General features: G+C 37.9%; 2 protein-coding genes across 4 annotated transcripts in view; one reads left to right on the top strand and one right to left on the bottom strand.

Moving 5' to 3' along the window:
* RAB5A (RAB5A, member RAS oncogene family) overlaps nt 1–1,459 on the top strand; it is a 30,855-nt gene extending 29,396 nt beyond the window's left edge. For all 3 annotated transcript variants that reach the window (XM_033855273.2, XM_033855274.2, XM_033855271.2), the window contains one exon: nt 18–1,459. In XM_033855273.2, coding sequence (XP_033711164.1) covers nt 18–133 — 116 coding nt within the window. In that variant the 3' untranslated portion in view covers nt 134–1,459. The remainder of the gene's footprint in view (nt 1–17) is intronic.
* Nucleotides 873–22,234, bottom strand: PP2D1 (protein phosphatase 2C like domain containing 1). Its single transcript, XM_019934430.3, is given in 4 exon segments — nt 873–2,426; nt 17,777–18,711; nt 18,713–18,820; nt 21,769–22,234. Coding segments are annotated over 4 exon segments (1,875 nt in total). The 5' UTR covers nt 21,792–22,234; the 3' UTR covers nt 873–1,617.
* Between the last annotated feature and the right edge of the window lie 107 nt (nt 22,235–22,341).

Raw genomic sequence — 22,341 nt, 5'->3', positions numbered from 1 at the left:
GATAATTTATCTCTCAGCTAAAAAGTTGCCGAAGAATGAACCACAGAATCCAGGAGCAAATTCTGCCAGAGGAAGAGGAGTAGACCTTACTGAACCCACGCAGCCAACCAGGAGTCAGTGCTGTAGTAACTAAACCTCCAGTTTAAACTAACTGGAATGTTCTTCTGCTTCCTAATTGTTAATAACAGTGGAATTGGAGCATTTAACCAGCCCAGTATGACTTCCAAAAAGAAGAGACTTACGATAGTCAAGTTTCTAATACAGAATTATTTTAAGTGTTTTGAACTTAATTTTTAATAACATGCATGTGACCCTCTGACTAATGTTTCAGCAGTGAAAGGGGAAGATGAGAGCTGTGTGTACACTTATTTCCTTGGAATGTTAGCGGGACTCATTTCTCTTCACCAGGGATATAAACAGATGACTCTGAACCCACAGTTAACCAGCCAGTTCTGTGAAAAAGATTTGGAACTCACTCATTTGGGCTTTCCAAAAGAAATTCTTTCTTTGGAAGGAGGTTCTAAAGATATTTATGCTTAACTACGATATTCAAGCCACCTGTAATTTCACTTAGTATCCTTATTTAAAGTACACATTCCACATTTTAACAAATTAGCCACAAGGAAACATTCCCACATCTTCAGGAGGAAAAAATGAACATCAGTGGCATCTAAATTATAGCTAGTCCTGTTATTTTTTAAATGGAGTAAAAAAAAAAAATCATATGTAACTGTCTTATTTTAGGAATATGAAAACTGATAAAATGCATCTTAAAGAATAGTGTTCCGTTCAAACATGTAAGTTCTTCAACAAAAATGAAACAAACCAGGTGTCTGTGATTTCTGTTTAATCACTGCTGGCCATTACATAGCTTTTGTTTTTTGGGAGTAGGGAGGGGCTTTTGTGCCCTTTGGACATAGAAATAGTCAATGCACTAACAATTATGTACATTCAAACTTGATTATTTCAAATTCGATCTTCAGCTGTACTGTAAATAGGGTACTGCGTTGTAGTCTCCATATATGTTTATTACTTTTCTGTAATATTTAAGAGTTGCTTAAAAGTATACAAAATGTACAGTTACTAAAACAGCTAATTTTTTCCTTCTCTCCCCCTTTGAAAGGAAGGGGCTTGAATTGTTCCTACCTGGCTAGAACCATAATAAACAATGTACCAGTAATTTGTAACATAAGTATTGGATATGTTAGTAACAATCTTGCAGCCTTGTTTTCCAAAGTTCATTTTATTTTGATCAGTTCAGTATATTGCACTAATTGTTTTAGGTATTTTCATTATATGAAATCTACCATGTGTCAGAGATGATTTAATCTATTTAAATGTTGAACTGCTAGCAGAACTTGTACATTTACAGTAATTCAAAATTAGTAAGGAAAACAGTTCACCAGTGTTTAGTTTTATATTGAGGTGCTCAGGTTGGAATAAAGTGGTACAAAAAGCAGGTACTGGTTTTTCTCTTTTTTGGCATGAAACAGTGAACATATATAAATGGTACTGTATAACCCACAGTCTGCTTTTATATTTCCTTTACTACATTCTTAAAAATGATTTGTGTGGTGTTGATGTTATCCTAGCATCTGGTTCACTGAAGAATTGTCTTCATGTTTTTGCTCTCTGGAGATACTCACTTCCATTGAAAAGTGTGACCATGACTGTAATGTTGTCTCTGGAGCCAGCCGCCAAAGCAGCACTTACAAGTTCACGGCTGATATACTCAGCAGCACCTCCATAGAAACTCTTAGTGCATGATCCTTTCTCTTTTTCACTTGAGTCTTTTGGCACACCATCTACACTGGTTGGTCCATCAGTTTCTTTCTCACTGCAAGGATCATGCTTAGTCATTTTTGGTGGAAATGTTCCTATATTTTTAAGGTTATGAATAGAATATTTTGAATCTGACAAATTTTCTCTTGAATTTATTGTTGACACATTTTCTTCAGATTTGCTCTGAAACACTATGTGGATGTTAGTTTCTGGTTTAGATGTGTTTTCTTCATCGATTGGGAAAAGCAGAGACCCTTTGGATGGTGACAATTTGTTTCCTGTGATAGAACACTGTGCTTCTTTATATACTTGAAAAGCTGTCATTGTCAGTGCAGTGACTTCCTTTGTATCCAGAACTTCCCAGAGTCCATTAGTAGCTAAGATAAGGAATTGACATAAGTCATCTATAGGCACAGAAATAGTTTGAGGTGCTGGAATAATGAATTTTTTCAGTTTGAGATTTCCATGAAATCCAAGTCCTCGTGTGGTTTTTATTTGCCCTTGTAGGAGCCCGTATGGTTCATGTGAACTAATTATTGCTCCATTCTGAAGTACTCTTCTTCTTTCATCTGTGTTTCGTGTAGTGTGTTCTTTGGTTAGGCAGAAGCCTTTCCCATTTCTGCATAAGACTGCTTGCACATTACCTAAAAGATTATTTTTAAAAATTGATCCTCGAGATTTATAACCATTTATATCAAAGCATGCTGTTAACTTCATAAATAGAAACCAGGCCACTTAAAAATATTTTTTAAATATATGTAGTATTGATATCATTATTAGAAGATTTACAGTAATTCAGATTTCAAATGGGGGGGCTAATTTATTCCTCATTTTTAAGCAATTTAGTGTTTAAAATACTGAATTTAGTATTAAAATAACAAACTACAGATAATGAAAAATAAGTAATTTTTTTATGAAGCAGCTTCTGAGTGTTACATATTTGTAGAATCAAGAATTGAACTTTTTTATAACCAACATACATTCCATAGAGCAGACATTTTTAAAATGTTTTAATAAATGCCTTTTCAATTAAAAATACAAACTTTGATTATTTTCTAAGAGTGCAGTTAGGTAAATTTTTAACTGGTCAAAGTTAAAACCTGAATATATTATAGGTATGGGTGATTAAAAAATTAGAAAGCCACTGTTAATGTCCATCTTATTAGGTTTGTTATGTGTGTTAAAAAGAAATTGTCAGCCCCGTGAAGAAAAACGTGTTATTAATGTATTAAATGGATAATAGCTAACCAACATTAAACCCTTTGATTGAAAACTGAGGTATTAAAAATCTGATTGTAGTTTGTTCATGATTCAGATGAACCTATGATGTGTGCTTTATTAAAATCTTAAGAAAATCTTAACATAATGCTCTGAACGGATTGAAGGATGGTTGTATTACCAAAATTTTCTTTGGTATACAGAAAAGGACTCAGAATCCTTTAGTTTGTTAGGAAAAATTGACTTTCCCAAGTTTTTAGGAACATAATTATATATTTATAATACCTATGAGAGTTAATATTGCTGGAATCATAGGCAAAATTTACGTTAGAATATTCTGATTTCAAACATGGCACCGTACCTGGAGTCAGAATTTTGTTGTTGCAGGCCTTCATTTCTAATCCCCTAACGTTTTAGGTAAAGGGATTTAGGTTTCAGAAGGTAAGGTTCACACACCTAATATGTTGGACAGAGCCTGAGCTGGTGAAGCATTAGTGTCAGGCATAGAGTGAGCCTGTTGGCTCATTTACATAATGGCAATTGTTAATATGTGAGTTATTGGATGGGACCAAAAGATGACTGTGTGGAAAATATTTTGGAAACCTGATAGCTGTATAAATGATAGTCCTCAAAACTGAATGACCTCTTTTATTTGTGGTTTGGTTATTAATATTTTCTGTTAACTTTTTTGCTGGTCATTCTGTTTACACTCTGCAGAAGAGAAGTCAGTAAAATAATTCTTGACTTCTGCTGAGTTTTAAATTATTATTGTACCAGCAAAGCAGCATGGGTTGGTATTGAACATGCCAACTGGGTAGACTGAATTGTTCTCTTAGGAGAACATATGGTTCAGTTCCTCTTTTAAATTAGAAAATTTCTTTGTGTACTTACACATATAAATAGTGCGACCATAGCTCTGGAAACACAGGCTCAGAATAGTCAATCCACTGACTTCTAAATGTTTTATTTGCATGTAGCAAGCCAAAGCTCACTCAGCAAAAAGAAAAAGCATTGTTTCTGTGTGATTTGAAAAGCATTTAATATGATTATGTAGTTACAGTGGAAGGGTAATACGTTGGTATTTTGATTTTAGTTGCCTCTGCAGAGAGCTTGGTAAACATCTTAGGTACTACTGTTTGCCTTTTTTTTTTAATTGCTGTGCTACAGAGTAGGAAATGCCATTTTCGTTGATTTTATTGTGAACATCCCTTAAGCTCAGCACAATAAAATTTTCTAGAAAATGAGGACAGTAAGTAATGGCTGCAGGTTTTGCCCTGCCATTGACTTGCTATCTGATTTGAGTTATTTAATTACTTGGACAGTTGATTCATCCTGATAAATGGTGCCTTCTGACTAACTCACATCCTTAACCTGTGTGAATTTGCATGAAGGAAGAAGAAAATGAAGGGGAAGTACCCAGTGTTTCTCAACTATTCGTGCATAGCTCAGGAAATAGAGGATAATAAGAGGCCCTGGAAGAGTATCAGTGGAATAGACATGGCGAAAAAGTGGATATGCAGAGTTAATAGTTCTATTTCCTAGACCTCGGGTTGCATGTGCTGCCAGCTGCAATCGGGGTTGTTGAAAGTGGTTGTCTACATTAAGCTGAAAGCTAGAATAGAATAATGAACAAAGAGCTTCAAGGAAGATGGGAAATTGGAGGGAGATTTAAAAATAACACTGTATATCCATGTGTCTTGGAGAACTGAAGGAAGAGAGAGGAGCAAGACATGACAGTTTGAGAGATTGGCTTTAAAGAAGGGTTCCTGTAATATCTGGAGGAAAGGAGAATAACTAAGTAGTGAACTGTGATGAAGAAGACCTTTACACAAAAACATAATGAATCTGAGCATAAATAAGTATTCAAATTCCTAGACATAAAGTTACCAGCTTTCAGTAGTTGGAGAGATGGTGCTGTTCAGAAAAACGTTATCAAACAAAAGTGGAACCTAAAACTAACAACATTGTAAATCAGCTGTACTCCAATTAAAAAAAAAAAAAAGGAACAGTGTTACTGGAAGGGCAACATGTTTAAGGACATTAATGGGAACTAAAATGAACTGCTTTGAGATGATATTTAAGCCTTTTTACGATGACACGTATGGGGGCTTCCCTGGTGGCGCAGTGGTTAAGAATCCGCCTGCCAATGTAGGGGACATGGGTTCGAGCCCTGCGCCAGGAAGATCCCACATGCTGAGGAGCAACTAAGCCTGTGCGCCACAACTACTGAGCCTGCTCTAGAGCCCATGAGCCACAACTACTGAAGCCCGCGTGCCTGGAGCCAGTGCTCCACAACAAGAGAAGCCACCGCAATAAGAAGCCTGCACACTGCCACGAGTAGCCCCCACTCGCCGCAACTAGAGAAAGCCTGTGCGCAGCAACAAAGACCCAACTCAGCAATAAAATAAATAATAAATAAAATAGATGACACGTATAGTCAGGCAAAGTGTTCCTTACGCAGAAGGCAATGACATAACTGCCTTCTGCAATTGCTGGGTTGTCTCTAGTTTGTGAAAAGGAGGAGTGTCCCCGTCAACTTCAGAATGACCTCTAGAATCAATCCCAAACGGAATTCTAGATCTGAATGGGCAAGATCTTTTTTTTTTTTTTTTTTTTCCAGATGGGGCCATGAAGGTCATTTAAACGGAAGTTTTAGGAAAGGACTGGAGGAAAGAGTAAGAGAAATGTTAGATGGTGGTGAGGAAAGGAAACATCCCTAAGGTGCACGAGTGCCCTGGATAAAAAGATGGCTTGCCTTAGAAGCAGCAGCATGGGGAAGAGGAAAGTCTTGAGAGCTTGCTACTTGGTACTTCAATCCCAGTTTTGTCTGTGTGACTTTCATTAAGTCACTTTATTTCTGTGAGTAACAATTTACCACCTGCAATATTTTTTGTCGAGTTTAAGAAGGTAATTTAATAAGTAGACACTTGACAAAGGTTATTTTCCTTTTTGTTCCATGAAGGGGAAAAGCAGCTGAAGAGAGTCTATCCAAAAGAGATTGAGATGAAGCTATGAATGTTTCATTTCAGACCCATTTAAAAAAACTAAGAAAATCCTTAAAAAGAGTTATAGGCTTAAGGGAGTAGGGAGCAGGAACTTGGAACTTGAGAAATGAGGAAATAGTTATTGGAGAAAGAAAAGGGAGCAGTTGAAAAGCAGCATAAACAAACTAAGGAAATTTAAACCCTAGTGAAGTATCCCTAAAATGGAAGCATAGTAGAAACACCTGTAGATGAGGTTAGGAAAACAACTTATATCCAGTTTTTTTCAGGATTCTAATTTTGGCAAAAGAGGCTGAAATTGTATGCATGGGTGCCATGTGTTGACTCTTCCTACTGGTGATTAGCATGAGAGCCTTATTGATGTGGAGCTAGTTTTCACTGTATGTTCAAAAGATTCCTTTGATTGTTTTGTAAGATGTGTGAGCATGAAACTCAAGTTCACCATTTTCCAACTGGAGCCTAACAGTACTTCACACATTAGTCTCAACTATCTGTCAAATATTTGTTGATTGTATTTTCAGAATCCAGTTTGTATATATGTGAGTCCACATATATACAAACCAACATACCCCAAAAAAGGGAGATGGGGAAGGAAAAGTCTATAAAAGGTCAGTGTTGTTTAAGAATATGTATATGTGTGTGTGTGTATATATATATATATATATATTTTTTTTTTTTTTTTTTTCACCTGCTTAAGGTGATTCTGGAGTTGAATTAGGTTTTAGGGGAAAAAGGTGGGGCTGGAAGTAATTTTAAAAGCAACTTATTTAACCACTAAGGACAATCACATCTAGATAGGAAAATCACAACAAATTAAAAGATCTGCAAACACAGCATCAGTTGTGAATGAGGAAGGTGAAGACACATAAGAATGAAGGGACACCTTAGAAGCAGGAAGCTGCTGGTGTTCATTTGAAGTAATGAGACTTTAAAGGACATGGGTTCTGGCTCACTAATGATATAACCATATATAATAAGGCTTTGGTGAGCCTCAAGCTTCTATTAAAATGAGATTATTCTTACCTCACAGGTTGTGAGGATTAGATAAAGGAGTTATTGTTAACCTTAAGAAGAGAGAAGAAAGGGGGCTTGAGGAACAAATAAAGGATTGTGAGTAATAGGGAAGTAGTGGGTAAAGTCATGCTTGGCCTCTGGATCTAGAGTGAGCTCACAGGACAGAGAACAAGGACACTAGGAAAAAAGGTAGTTTCTGGGGCCTCATTAAAAGAAGGTATTAACAAATATGTATAATCTAGACATAAAGATACTGGAATAGCAGATACGCTAAAACACTCAAATATTACAAAGGAGCAGTAATGTGCCAGTGTGGGTCTTGGATTGACTCCCACTGAGAATAGGAAAATATCCTGGATAATGTATATACTTTTAAGTCATGTACATTGTTGAGCTAGTAAGAAAGTAAAGAATTCTCCTGTCAAAAGAATAATGGCTGAATCCCAGAGTATGCCAAGAGCAAAAGCCAGTTTTTATCTGAGAGCATTTATTGAGCTGAATAAATGAGCTTAGACTTTTCACGGGGTTATGGAACAGGAAACAAAACCTAGGGCTTGTTCAAGGTGGGGAAAACTAGTGGTTTTCCCCAACAAAGCTAGGAGCCCAAAGAACCACGCCCTCACTGCAACACTGAACTGAAAATAAATATATGCCTCTCACCCACCACGCAGACTGCCAGAATAATAGACTATTTCAAACTGATGCTGAACAGTGGAGGAAAGAAATATGGCCTTGCAAACACCTTGATTTTGGTCAACTAGCCTCCAGAACTGTGAGAATGGATTTTCGTTGTTTTAAGCTGCCAAGTTTCAGCTAATTTGTTATGGCAGCCCTAAGAAACTAAAACAGCAAGCATGCAAATAAGTAGGGAAATACTGCCCATAATAAAATGAAAAATCAATTGAAACCAGCCCAGAACTGAGGCAGATGTTGGAATTAGTAGGCAACAACTCGTCAATGTTATAAAGTTAAATACAGACATGGAAGATAATTTTAAAAATCAAACTTCTGAAGATGAAAAATACAAAATTTAAAATGAACACTACACTGGATGTGATTAACAGCAGGTTCAATATTGCAGAAGAAAAGATTAGATATTGCAGAGTAAGGATCTCTGAAAATCTACTCCTCAGGAAAAGGAATGAGAACACTGACAAGAATTGTTAAAGTCAACTTTTCTGAAATGCTGGAAATTAACCAAAGGCTTGCAAAAATCTGAGAAACATTGAAGAGAAACAAAGTAGGTAAAACCAAGTGGTCATGGCCTTGTAACTTGGCCTACTTCCAACCACTTCTCTTCAGCTCTGCAGTAGCCTTGAAAACCAAACATTTTATAGTGATGCTAGCTCTGCAATCAACAGTCTAGCAGCCTCTGCAGGAGAAAGGATGGCTTTAGACCTCCCTAAAATTATCTATCCCCAGAGAATTGTCATTATGTGAACTGTCTTGCAAGTCCCTGAAGAAAGCTCCATTCTCAAATCTTGTCATCATTTGACTTGACTCAGAGCTTACTCTATGCAAATAACTCATCCTCAGTGTGTTTGCCAAAAACCAGCAGCAATTGTTTAAAATCACACTTGCCTGAGGCACTGAAAGCATCTGGGGATGACAAGAGGCTGACCCCCCAAAAAGTATAAGAAAGAGCTGAGGACTGAGACCCTACAGAGGGTTTTGAAAAGCTCAAACATACTCCTGGGGAAACAGAAGAGCATGCACATGTGCAGGCTGTATACATGCCCAGGACCTGAACAAGCCTTAATTTCTCACCTATGACTAATCTTGATGATTAACCCAAGTAGGAAGTAAAAGCATAGGCAGAGTTTTAAACTGCCTGCCATTTTTTACAAGACAAGCCTCAAAAAAGACAGAGCCGGGCTTCCCTGGTGGCGCAGTGGTTGAGGGTCTGCCTGCCGATGCAGGGGTCATGGGTTCGTGCCCCGGTCCGGGAAGATCCCACATGCTGCAGAGCGGCTGGGCCTGTGAGCCATGGCCGCTGAGCCTGCGCGTCCGGAGCCTGTGCTCCGCAGCGGGAGAGGCCACAACAGTGAGAGGCCCGCATACAGGAAAAAAAAAAAAAAAAAGAGCCTCAGCAAAGACTGGAAGACATGCATATTAGTAGTAGGTATTTAAAGAAATCTCCATCTAGTCATTAGCTGAACACTAAGATAACCAACCAAGCAGAGGCTTTTTGTCTGCACATGACAGAATATAGAGTCTACAGAATTAGTTCATATAAGTCACAAAAACAGTAGCAACAACAAACCCTGGAGAGGGAGGGCATCTATATTATTTTAAATGTCCAGTTTTCAACAAAAAAAAGAGTAATGAGAGAGTAATGAAACATAGTAATGAAAGCATAGCCCATATACAGGAAAGAAAGTAAGTCAATAGAAGCTGTCCATGAGGAAGTCTAGGCATTAGAACTAACTGGACGAAAATGTTTTAAAATTTATCAATAGGGCTTTCCTGGTGGCGCAGTGGTTGGGAGTCTGCCTGCAGATGCAGAGGACGCAGGTTCGTGCCCCGGTCCGGGAGGATCCCGCGTGCCGTGCAGAAGCTGCGCCCGTGAGCCGTGGCTGCTGGGCCTGCGCATCCAGAGCCTGTGCTCCGCGGCAGGAGAGGCCACAATACTGAGATGCCCATGTACCGCAAAAAAAAAAAAAAAAAATTATCAATACGTTTAAAGGAAAATGGGGCTAAAAATGAAAGGAAAGCATGAGAACAATGATCCACCAACCTAGAGACTATCAATAAAGAGATGGAAATTATAACAAAGAAGCATGAAATTCTGGAGTTGAAAAGTACAATGTCTTAAACGAAAAATTCACTAGAATGAGCTCAGCATCAGGTTTGATCTGGCAGAAGAATCAGCAAACTTGATTGATAAATTGAGAATATCCAATCTGAAGAATAGGAAAAATAAAAAGAATGAAGTAAAGTGAACAGCATCGCAGAGACTTGTGGGACACCACCAAGTATACCAACATATGCATAATGGAAGGAGAAGACAGAAGTGGGGAAAAAAGAATATTTGAAGAACTAATAGCCAAAAACTTCCCAAATTGGAATAAAAACATACAAGAAGCTCGACAGACTCCAAAGAGTTTAAATTAGAGGTCAGTACTTAAACACATCATAGTCAAACTGTCAAAAGAGAAAGAAAGAATAATGAAAGTAGAATGAGAAAAGTGGCTCATTACATACAGCCAAGGGATACTCAATAAGATCAAAAATTATGTCTCATCAGAAACCATGGAGGCTAGATGGCAATGTGATGACATATTCAAAGTGCAAAACTAGGGCTTCCCTGGTGGCGCAGTGGTTGAGAGTCCACCTGCCGATGAAGGAGACACGGGTTCGTGCCCCGGTCCGGGAAGATCCCACATGCCTTGGAGCGGCTGGGCCTGTGAGCCATGGCTGCTGAGCCTGCACGTCTGAAGCCTGTGCTCCGCAACGGAAGATGCCACAACAGTGAGAGGCCTGCGTACTGCAAAAAAAAAAAAGCAAAACTATCCTTTTAAAAATGAAGAAATTAACACATTCCCAGTTAAAAAAGACTGAGAGAATTCATCATTAGTAGACTTTCCATACAAGAAATACTAAAGGGAGTCTTTCAGGCAAAAATGAAAACGCTAGATTGTAACTCAAACCCACACAAAAAAAGAAAGGTAACTACAATTATCTTTCAGTATCTGGGGAGCACTGTTCAGGACACACAACAGATCTGTGGATATTCAAGTCCAATAGACAGCCCTCCATATCTGCAGTTCCACATTCACAGATTCAATCAACCATGGATTGTGTAATAGTGTGTTTACTATTGAAAATATTCTGCATATAAGTGGACCCACACAGTTCAAACTCATGTTGTTCAGGAGTCAACTGTATATAGGTAAATATAAAACAGTAAAAAATGTATTTTACTTTTAACACTTTTATTTTCCTGTCTTATTTAGAAGAAAGCTGCATAAAACAATAATATAAAACTTTATAGGCTTGTAATGTGTAAAGATGTAATTCCATAAAGTATAAAGAAGGCTGCAGGAAATGGAGCTATATTGGAGCAAAGATGCCATATATATCTTTTGAAGTTAAGTTGGCATTAATGCAAGCCGAATTGTTTTTAAGTTAAGATTTTATTATAATCCTCAGAATAGCCACTAAAAATATATATTTTAAAAATATATAGTAACAGGGGGCTTCCCGGGTGGCACAGTGGTTGAGAGTCTGCCTGCCAATGCAGGGGACATGGGTTCGTGCCCTGGTCCGGGAAGATCCCACATGCCACAGAGCGGCTGGGCCCGTGAGCCATGGCCGCTGAGCCTGTGCGTCCGGAGCCTGTGCTCTGCAACCAGAGAGGCCACAACAGTGAGAGGCCCGCATACCGGAAAAAAAAAAAAAAAAAAAAAAAAAAAAAAAATATATATATATATATATATATATATATATATATATATATAGTAAAAGAAATACAGGAATTAAAATGATGTACTAGAAACTATCTAATACAAAATACTCTAATACTCATCAAGAAAAATTGGGAGAGGACTCAAATCAGTAAAATTAGAAACGAAAAAGGAGAATTTACAACAGACACCGCAGAAATACAAAGCATCCTAAGAGACTACTACAAGCAACTCTATGCCAATAAAATGGACAACCTGGAAGAAATGGACAAATTCTTAGAAAGGTATAACTTCCCAAGACTGAAAGGAAGGAATAGAAAACGTGAACAGACCAATCACAAATAATGAAATTGAAACTGTGATTAAAAACCTTCCAACAAACAAAAGTCCAGGACCAGATGGCTTCACAGGTGAATTCTATCAAACATTTAGACAAGAGCTAACAGCCATCCTTCTCAAACTCTTCCAAAAACTTGAAGAGGAAGGAACAGTCCCAAACTCATTCTAAGAGGCCACCATCACCCTGATACCAAGACCAGACAAAGATACTACAAAAAAAGAAAATTACAGACCAATATCACTGATGAATACAGATGCAAAAATCCTCAACAAACTATTAGCAAACAGAATCCAACAACACATTAAAAGGATCATACACCATGATCAAGTGAGATTTATCCCAGGGATGCAAGGATTCTTCAATATACGCAAATCAATCAATGTGATACACCGTATTAACAAATTGAAGAAGAAAAACCATATGATCATCGCAATTGATGCAGAAAAAGCTTTTGACAAAATTCAACACCAATTTATGATAAAAACTCTCAAGAAAGTGGGCATAGAGGGAAACTACCTCAACATAATAAAGGCCATATATGACAAACCCACAGCAAACATCATTCTCAATGGTGAAAAACTGAAAGCATTTCCTCTAAGATCAGGAACAAGACAAAGATGTCCACTCTCACCATTATTATTCAACATAGTTTTGGAAGTCCAAGCCATGGCAATCAGAGAAAAAAAAGAAATAAGAGGAATACAAATTTGAAAAGAAGAAGTAAAACTGTCACTGTTTGCAGATTACATGATACTATACATAGAGAATCCTAAAAATGCCACCAGAAAACTACTAGAGCTCATCAATGAATTTGGTAAAGTTGCAGGATACAAAGTTAATGCACAGAAATCTCTTGCATTCCTATACTCTAATGATGAAAAATCTGTAAGAGAAATTAAGGAAACACTCCCATTTACCATTGCAACAAAAAGAATAAACCTACCTAGGGAGACAAGAGGAATAAATCTACCTAGGGAGACAAAAGACCTGTATGCAGAAAACTACAAGACACTGATGAAAGCAATTAAAGATGATACCAACAGATGGAGAGATATACCATGTTCTTGAATTGGAAGAATCAATATTGTGAAAATGATTATACTATCCAAAGCAATCTACAGATTCAATGTGATCCCTATCAAACTGCCAATGGCAATTTTTACGGAACTAGAACAAAAAATCTTAAAATCTGTATGGAGACACAAAAGACCCCGAATAGCCAAAGCAGTCTTGAGGGAAAAAAACGGAGCTGGAGGAATTAGACTCACTGACTTCAGACTATACTACAAAGCTACAGTAATCAAGACAATATGGTACTGGCACAAAAACAGAAACATAGATCAATGGAACAAGATAGAAAGCCCAGAGGTAAACCCACGCACCTATGGTCAATTAATCTATGACAAAGGAGGCAAGGATATACAATGGAGAAAAGACAGTCTTTTCAATAAGTGGTGCTGGGAAAACTGGACAGCTACATGTAAGAGAATGAAATTAGAACACTCCCTAGCACCATACACAAAAATAAACTCAAAATGGATTAGAGACCTAAATGTAAGACCAGACACTATAAAACTCTAAGAGGAAAACATAGGAAGAACACTCTTTGTCATAAATCACAGTAAGATCGTTTTTGATCCACCTCCTAGAGTAATGGAAATAAAAACAAAAATAAACAAATAGGACCTAATGAAACCTCAAAGCCTTTGCACAGGAAAGGAAACCATAAAGAAGACGAAAAGACAACCCTCAGAATGGGAGAAAATATTTGCCAATAAATCATTGGACAAAGGATTAATCTCCAAAATATATAAACAGCTCATGCAGCTCAATATTAAAGAAACAAACAACCCAATCCAAAAATGGGCAGAAGACCTAAATAGACATTTCTCCAAAGAAGACATACAGCTGGCCAAGAAGCACATGAAAAGCTGCTCAACATCACTAATTATTAGAGAAATGCAAATCAGAACTACAATGAGGTATCACCTCACACGAGTTAGAATGGGCATCATCAGAAAATCTACAAACAACAAATGCTGGAGAGGGTGTGGAGAAAAGGGAACCCTCTTGCACTGTTGGTGGGAATGTAAATTGATATAGCCACTATGAAGAACAGTATGGAGGTTCCTTAAAAAACTAAAAATAGAATTACCATATGATCCAGCAATCTCACTACTGGGCATATACCCAGAGAAAACCATAATTCAAAAAGAGAAACCCTAATTCAAAAAGAGAAATGATAATTGAAAAAGACACATGCACCCTAGTGTTCATTGCAGCACTATTTACAATAGCCAGGTCATGGAACTAACCTAAATGCCCATCGACAGATGAATGGATAAAGAAGATGTGATACATATATACAATGGAATATTACTCAGCTGTAAAAAGGAACGAAATTGAGTCATTTGTTGAGACGTGGATGGATCTAGAGACTGTCATACAGAGTGAAGTAAGTCAGAAAGAGAAAAACAAATATCGTATATTAACGCGTTATGTGGAACCTAGAAAAATGGTACAGATGAACTGGTTTGCAGGACACAAATTGAGACACAGATGTAGAGAACAAACATATGGACACCAAGGGGGGAAAGTGGTGGGGGGTGGGGGAGTTGGTGTGATGAATTGGGAGCTTGGGATTGACATGTATACACTGATGTGTATAAAATGGATGACTAATATGAACCTGCTGTATAAAAAAATAAATAAAATTAAATTTTAAAAAAAGGATGACTAATCTTAGTTGAGGGAAAAAAAAGAAAGCAGTATCGGAGGAATAGAAAAACAAAAGATGTATATATATATATATATATATAGAGAGAGAGAGAGAGAGAGAGAGAGAGAGAAAACAAACAGAAACATGTCAGACATATATCCTACCCTATAATTAATTACCTTAAATGTAAATGAATTAAATACTTGAATCAAAAGGCAAAGTTTGGCAGAATGGAAAAACGAACAAACAAACATGGTGGCTGGCTGAATAAAATCCCCAAAGATATCAGAACCTAATCTCTGGAGCCTGTAAATGTTACCTTATATGGCAAAGACTTTGAAGATGTGATTAATGATCCTGAGATGCTTAACACTGGATTGTCTGGGTGGGTTCTAAATTCAACCACAAGAGGGAGATTTGGCTACAGACACAGAAGAAGGAAATGTGCACATGGAAGCACATTTGAGATCAGAGTGATGTGGCCACAACCCAAGGAATACTGGCAGCCAAGCAGAAGGTGGAAGGAGCAAGGAACAAATTCTTTCCCACATCCTCTGGAGGGAGCACTGCCATGAAGACATTGGGCCAGTTATGCTGGTTTAGAACTTCTTGAACTGTAAGAGAATAAATTTCTGTTGTGTGAGCCACGAAATCTATGGTAAATTTGTAACAACAACCACAGTAAATGAATACAAACAAGATCCACCTATATGTTCTCTAACAAGACACTTGATTCAAAGATAAAAAGATGGAGAGAAAAGGCTGTATCAGTGAATATAGTAAAAATCACTGAGCCGTAGACTTTACTTGGATGAACTGTGTTCTTTGTGAGTTGTATCTCAATAAAGCTATTAAATATAAAATCACTGGGGAAAAGGATTTAGGGGATCAAATAAGAATCCCATATGTTTATAAGGAACTAGTGTGGTTAATTAGAAATGTAAAAATTTGTGGTTTATTTGATGTTGTGAAAAAAGTGTAATTATGTATGCTGTATCAATATGTTTGAGTTTTAATCCTGTGAGGATTAACTGAAGAAAAATAAGAGAGCACCAGGAGAAGTGATAAAATGCAATATAAATGAGAAGTGCTAAGAAAAAAAGTCAGGAATGTCTGTTTGGAAGGATCTTTTTCCACATGCACAAATTCAACACTTATTCAATGACTGTATCACCACACTCATGTTTCCTTATAAAGTGAGGTGGAGTTTTTTTCTTGGTTTTAATTCCAGAGTTGTGATGATACTGGTATTTGACAAATTTCAAACAAGAAAAATGAATCCCCTTGCTATCTTTATAGGTCTTGTTTTATAAAATACAAAACATGCCCTTGATAAATTTGTGTGAACATTTATTTTTTGTAACTCATTTAAATTACTTTCTTTTAGGAGCACTTTCGTATCATAAATCATGACCTCCCTTTCACAAGTTGGATTTTTTCCCCCTACTTATTTGTTTCTATTAGAATGAAGGATGCCCAAATGAAAATATTTTAACACAGTTATGTATGTAAGCCTGTAAATTAGATCCAAAAAAATGTTTGACCTGGAAATTAGAACCTGCCAAACAACAGTGGGCTTGGAAGTAATGAATCATAGTAAACTGAACATTTGATGATAGTATCTACTTATTGAGTATCTCGTATATTTTCCTTTCATTTCCCAGGAACCATGATATCAAATGATATTTTCTAATAGAGGTCCAAATTCCAAGGATATGGGTCAGTTCCCAGATTAGTTTGAAATCTGAAAACTCTCCATCCATGAAGTAGGCCTGCTCTGAAGCACTTTGGAACCTCAGGGTAGGGCCTGAGAAATGGCAAATGCTCCAAGGAAATTGGCATTGCACTTGGCTCCGTGGTATTGCTTAATCTGGTGTTCTCATTTTGGGCTCACAACCAGAGTTAGATCAGAAACAGGCCAGCTTCCAGGGACCTTGACATTGTAATGGTCTTGGTGAATATATCTGGCCCCGGTGTGGGCCAAAGTCCCACTCCCTGAGGCCCAGACTCCTCAGACTCTGGAAGCAATCTCCTTCAGAGGCAGTTTGATTTCCAGCTCCAATTTCTATCACCTCTGACACCTTGAACAAATAATTTCACCTCTCCGAGCTTCTACTTTCTCATCTGGACAACTGGGTCAACACCACTTAGAAATGGCGGCAGGGGTTGGGAAGGAGAACAGATGCGGTTTAAGGGTCCAAACTTGCAATGAGCAGTAAATACGTCTTAGAGGTCTAATGCACAATATTGGGAACAGAGAGAACGTATATATTTTAATCATCAAACTTGCTAAGAGACTAGAACTTAATTTTTTCAACCACTATAAAGAAATGATGATTATGTAATGTGATAGAAGTGGTAATTATCGCTACAATGGCAATCATGTTACAATATAAAAATGTATCAAATTAACATGTTTTGCTTCTTAAACTTACACAATGTTACATGTCGAATATATTTTTTTAAAAACAATACTTAGATATCTTTAGATATCAGAGTTCTTGGAAGACTACATGAGAAATTACTCTGTGCGCAATATTCAGCAAGTGGACACTGTCATTAATAATAATTCTACCGAGGAAAGGGGTGGTGGAACCCTAGTTAAGCATCTCATGGAAATGAGCATGGAACTCGGGTTAACTTGGCTAAAACTGTTTTACCTCTGGGCTTTCGAGTTTGGCAAGCTCCTTAGCTAGAACTTTAGCACAGCAAGTCAAAAGAATTGCTTCTTGAAATAAAATTAAAAGAATCCAGCCAAAATTTTTGGAGAAGGAAATACACGCCTATAAAACTGAATCACGGACGATTGTTTTTCCTAAGATGAAATCGATGCAACTTGGCCAGTGAGCACAAGAGTGACCTGTTGCAAATATGTTAGTTACCAGAAAAACTGACCAGTTTAGCAGCTATACTAACAACACTCAAAGAACTTTCCATTCTCCCGAAAAAGGGAAGTGTGGGGAATGTTTTGGTTTCATTCCGATCTGAGCAAATGTAATAGATTTGCTTTGCCTTTATCAATAGCTGTGTTGCTACCCCATTTAGAAAACGTCATGTTTTGGTCACATTATTTCATGTACGTGCCTCCTTGAGACATAATTACAATTCATTTTGTGCCTGCAAATCTACATTTAAACTGTGGTTATTGGTCGTTTCTTAAATTGGTCAGTGAAATATCTAGGCACTAGTAAGTCATTAAATAATAGGTCACTAGGTAATTCTGGAAGCAAGAGAGGTTTTGCTGCCAGGAATAAAACATGTTAAGGTGTAACCTGGTACCATTCAATATACATACCAGTGTTTGCAATATGTAGCACTCCAGAAATTATTTTCGGCGTCTCCTGGAAAGGGACCAAAGAAGCATCAAGGTCATTGAATCTTCTCGAAGACTTCTTAGCTTTGGGACTTTCAATGTTGCCTTCCAATATGCAAGTAACTGCAGAACAGCCGCTCCATCGAGCCCTGGACACTTCTTTCCTTCCGAGACGTAAAAGCCTGTCCATTCTCCAAAATGCTTTTGCAAAGGCTTTGTGTATGTTCTCATACTCACTTTTCAATGCTTTCGTCTTTTTCTTTATGGAGGAGAAGGTGTCTTCTATAGCTCTGTAGTCTTCTCTAAACACTGTGTGAAAAGAATTGATTACTGTTTGCTCTTCAGGGGTCATTTGGTAGGAAGGATCAAGTCTGGAAAGTTGGTGGAGAAGTAAAACTGGGAGTTCCACTGATGTCAAGTCTGCTGCCGAGGCACCGTGATGTCCATCAAACAAACCAAAAAAACACACATTGGGTTTGTTGCCAAAATTATTCACGACAGTGAATTTATCATTCATGTCAACTCTCCACGTAGAATTCCTGTCTTCGCAAATGGCTGCTCCTTTAATTAATAGGTGACAGATTTTTTGAGGATATATTGAACTCTTGGGAATGTTATCAATAATCTTATAGTGTGCTGGTATTTGTTTCTTGCGAAGGAGCTCAAAAGCATTATTAATGCCCTGTAAGATTTTTTCAGTAAATGCAAACGATGACAATAGTTTAGCAATGACGGACTGCCTCTGATCAGCAATCGCTGAGAGCCCTGGTTGCTCCCCACCCATCCACTGAAAGCCCAATGTAGCCAGAGCTACATGCTGCTTTTTATGGAGGAATATTCCAGGTAGGTCAATTTCATGCTTGCATATGGAACAGGGAAACGTGATCATCTCATTGTAGACCTGCACTTCGTGATGGTCTCTTCTTTTTCCTTTTAAAATGCTTTCTTCTCCAGGTAAGTGGGACTCCCTCATCTGAATCATATGTCAGTTTTCTTGTGTACAATTGCCTTGATTTCCAAAACACTCTGCAAACAGGATAAAAGATATTTACATGCCTGGATTGATGCACTGAATATCTCTTCAAGCAGGCCCCTATCTTTGCAATTTGTTTTGGATCCTTGAGATTTCATATTGGCCTAGAATATTCTTATTCCTCTTTCTGTGATTCCCCCCCAAAACACATAGTAAGTACTTAAGGAATTGGTGATTGGCCTGTGTAGGCCCAAATGAAATTCAGCAAAATCTCCAGAAAGTCAGCTAGACCTCTAAGAACAAACACTCAGATAAATCAGCACAATATTTTATCTAGGCAAGTGAAGGTATATGCTTGAGATCTAGGAATGTGATTTCAAATATAAAGCATAATTATTTTTGTATTCGATTTTGTCCTAATAATAAAATAATTTTATTTATATAATATTAATTTATATAATAATATTATATAAAGAAATAGAATAATTTTTTAAAAACACTTTTGTCCTAATTAAAGAGTTCTCAAGAAAATGAATGGGAGATGCCCAAACCAAGCAGAATGATGAAAAGAATGGATAGTAAGGACAGAAATTTTTAGGACTGCAAAGGGAAAGAGGTACGGCCTGAGGAAAGAAGAGGAGCTGGATGATAAATTTCCAGAACGCAGACACCCTTTCTTACACTCCTTCCTATCTGAAGCATCTACAACAATACTCAGCACATGAAGCCATTTGTATCCATTTTTATGGGCAATTCCTAGGGCAGGAGATCTTTGAAAGGGCCTGTGGAGGTATGAGAGACCTGAAAAAAAAATGCTTTGGTTACAAAATATTTTAAAACCTGAAAACTCAAAGTTAGTGACTTTAAATGTTTATGAAATGTGATATCTTAAAACCAGCTAACTTCCAGATGCAAACTAGTATTATATATATAGGATGGATAAACAACAGGGTCCTACTGTACAGCACAGGGAACTATATTCAGTATCCTGTGATAAACATAATGGAAAAGAATATGAAAAAGAATATATGTATGTATAGCTGAATCACTTTGCTGTACAGTAGAAATTAACACAACATTGTAAATCAACTATACTTCAATTTAATTTTAAAAAATCAGCTAACTTCAACTCAACTAATATATGAATTGTATTTGATATGGGTATATTTAGTCTGCTCCTTTCCTTACGTGTATTTAATTCCCTGATGTGCACAACTCTATTGGATACAGCTACTCATCCCTACAGTAAAATTTCATTTACAAATTTCCACTCCATAAATGCTCATTGAACTATTAGCCTAGTAGCAAGCTTTCCTGGTTTTGCCTCACCAGCCAATTTTGGTTTCTTTTTTTGTTTTGTTTTTCTATTTTTAACTTTTTCTTTACTCAGTTATCTTAATTAAAACAATATATTTTATTAATGTTGTCTATAAAATGTACAAATATTTGGATTTAGCAGCAGAAAACCACCATAAGAATCTAAAAGAAACTTGTTTCTTTTTTTAATGGAAAATTTTTAAATCACACAAAAATGGAAACATATAATGAGGCTCCACGTACCCATCACCAGCTTCAACCATTACCAACATTTTTTCACCCTCGTTTCCACTGTGTCCTCAGCCACGTTATTTCATTTTACTCATTTTTACTGGAGTATTTTAAAGCAAATCCCCCAGTTCTATCAATCTCACTCATCGATATTTCAGTATTTAGTCAGCAACCATTCACTTCTTCAATACCTACAACAGGCCAGCTACTGTGCAGCTACAGTGCAGCTTACGAATAAGGCTGGTGTCTTGCCCTTGAAGCTATGAGGGGAGGAGTCTGTAGTCCCACCCATGTGCTCATACAAAGAACCAGACAGGTCAGATGAAGCCAGGACAGAGCCCCATGACAGGACTCAACCAGGAGCCCAACCTTCATCTGGCTAGGAATGGCACCATGACACTTGAGAAGCTGACCTAGAAAAACGCTCAGTTGAGAAAGCAGCAAGGGCTCCAAGGTCAAACCAAAGGGATGACCAGCTAGCAGGCAGAAGGATGAAGACGACCCAGCCGAGGAGGTGGACAGGCACACAGAGAAGTAGTGGAAATAATGGGTACCGGCAAAGCTTTTCAGCTCTCTGACCAAAAAGTATATCAAATATTTTAAAATTGCTATTATTTGGTAATATTCATATAAAGGATACAGTTTTTCTGAGGCTTGTAGAACTGTTGGGATAATATATAAGGCATACCAATTCTATAGTTAGACCTAGAGTCATCAGATAAAAATAAAGTTATATCAGAATTTTATTTTCCTATATAGAGCCATAATACAACTCTCTCTCACGTGGAGCCATTCTTAGAATGTAATGCATCTTCATATATTCGTTCGTTCATTCATTCATTCAACAAACACTTGGATGTCTGCAATTTGCCAGGTACTGGTTTATTTGCTTGGGATAGAGATGCGAACAAAGGCATTTTCTGTAATGAAACTTATATTCTGATATGAAAGACAGACAGTAAATAAAGGAAACATGGGGCTTCCCTGGTGGCGCAGCGGTTGAGAGTCCACCTGCCGATGCAAGGGACACGGGTTCATGCCCCGGTCCGGGAGGGTCCCACGTGCCACGGAGCGGCTGGGCCCTTGAGCCATGGCCGCTGAGCCTGCGCATCCGGAGCCTGTGCTCCGCAACAGGAGAGGCCACTACAGTGAGAGGCCCGCGTACCGCAAAAAATAATAATAATAATAATAAAAATAAAGGAAACATGGAAACACATAATATCAGAGATAAGTACTATCATGAAAAATATAGCAGAATAAAAGTAGAGAGAGAGAGAGACAGAAGCCCTTTTTGTATAAGGTAGTCGGAGGAATATACCGCTCCTCCACGTACATAGTCTAACAGGAAGCCAAAGTTTCATTTGATGACTGAGAAAGTGGAGGAAAAAGAAAACTGCAGATATAATTGTTCATTGACTACATTTGTTATCCAATACAAATGAAGAAACGTTACCTGAAAGCGCTATTAACTTCCATGTTCCTTTGGGATTGACACCATCCTTTGCCCTCTCTTTACCACCTTTCCCAGCCTCTGTTCCTCCAACCTGGCTAGTGTTGGCAGTGGTAGGAGTGGAGGGGTGGGTGATAGTGGTGATGGTGGTGATGCCGGTGGGAGGGTCCCCTGACTTGCTGGTGGACCTCTCTGCTTGGAATGTTTACTACATCACCTGGAACCTCAGTCAGAACTCACTCTATGATTCTGAAGAACTGTGAAGCAATAAGGTCACAAATTGTGTTAAGTAACAAACTTGTCTTTGAAATGTCTGAAATAAGGATCATTCATTGAATAGACTGCCTTATGCCTGCATAATAAGACTTAAAAAATGAAAAGAGTGGGCTTCCCTGGTGGCGCAGTGGTTGAGAGTCCGCCTGCCGATGCAGGGGACACGGGTTCATGCCCCGGTCCGGGAAGATCCCACATGCTGCGGAGCGGTGGGGCCCGTGAGCCATGGCCACTGAGCCTGCGCATCCGGAGCCTGTGCTCCGCGACGGGAGAGGCCACAACAGTGAGAGCCCGTGTACCACA

This window comes from Tursiops truncatus, chromosome 4 (genome assembly GCF_011762595.2).
Source record: "Tursiops truncatus isolate mTurTru1 chromosome 4, mTurTru1.mat.Y, whole genome shotgun sequence".
Classification (NCBI taxonomy): Eukaryota; Metazoa; Chordata; class Mammalia; order Artiodactyla; family Delphinidae; genus Tursiops; species Tursiops truncatus.
The sequence above is the reverse complement of the archived record's forward strand: the minus strand, read 5'-3'. Positions and strand labels throughout refer to the sequence as shown.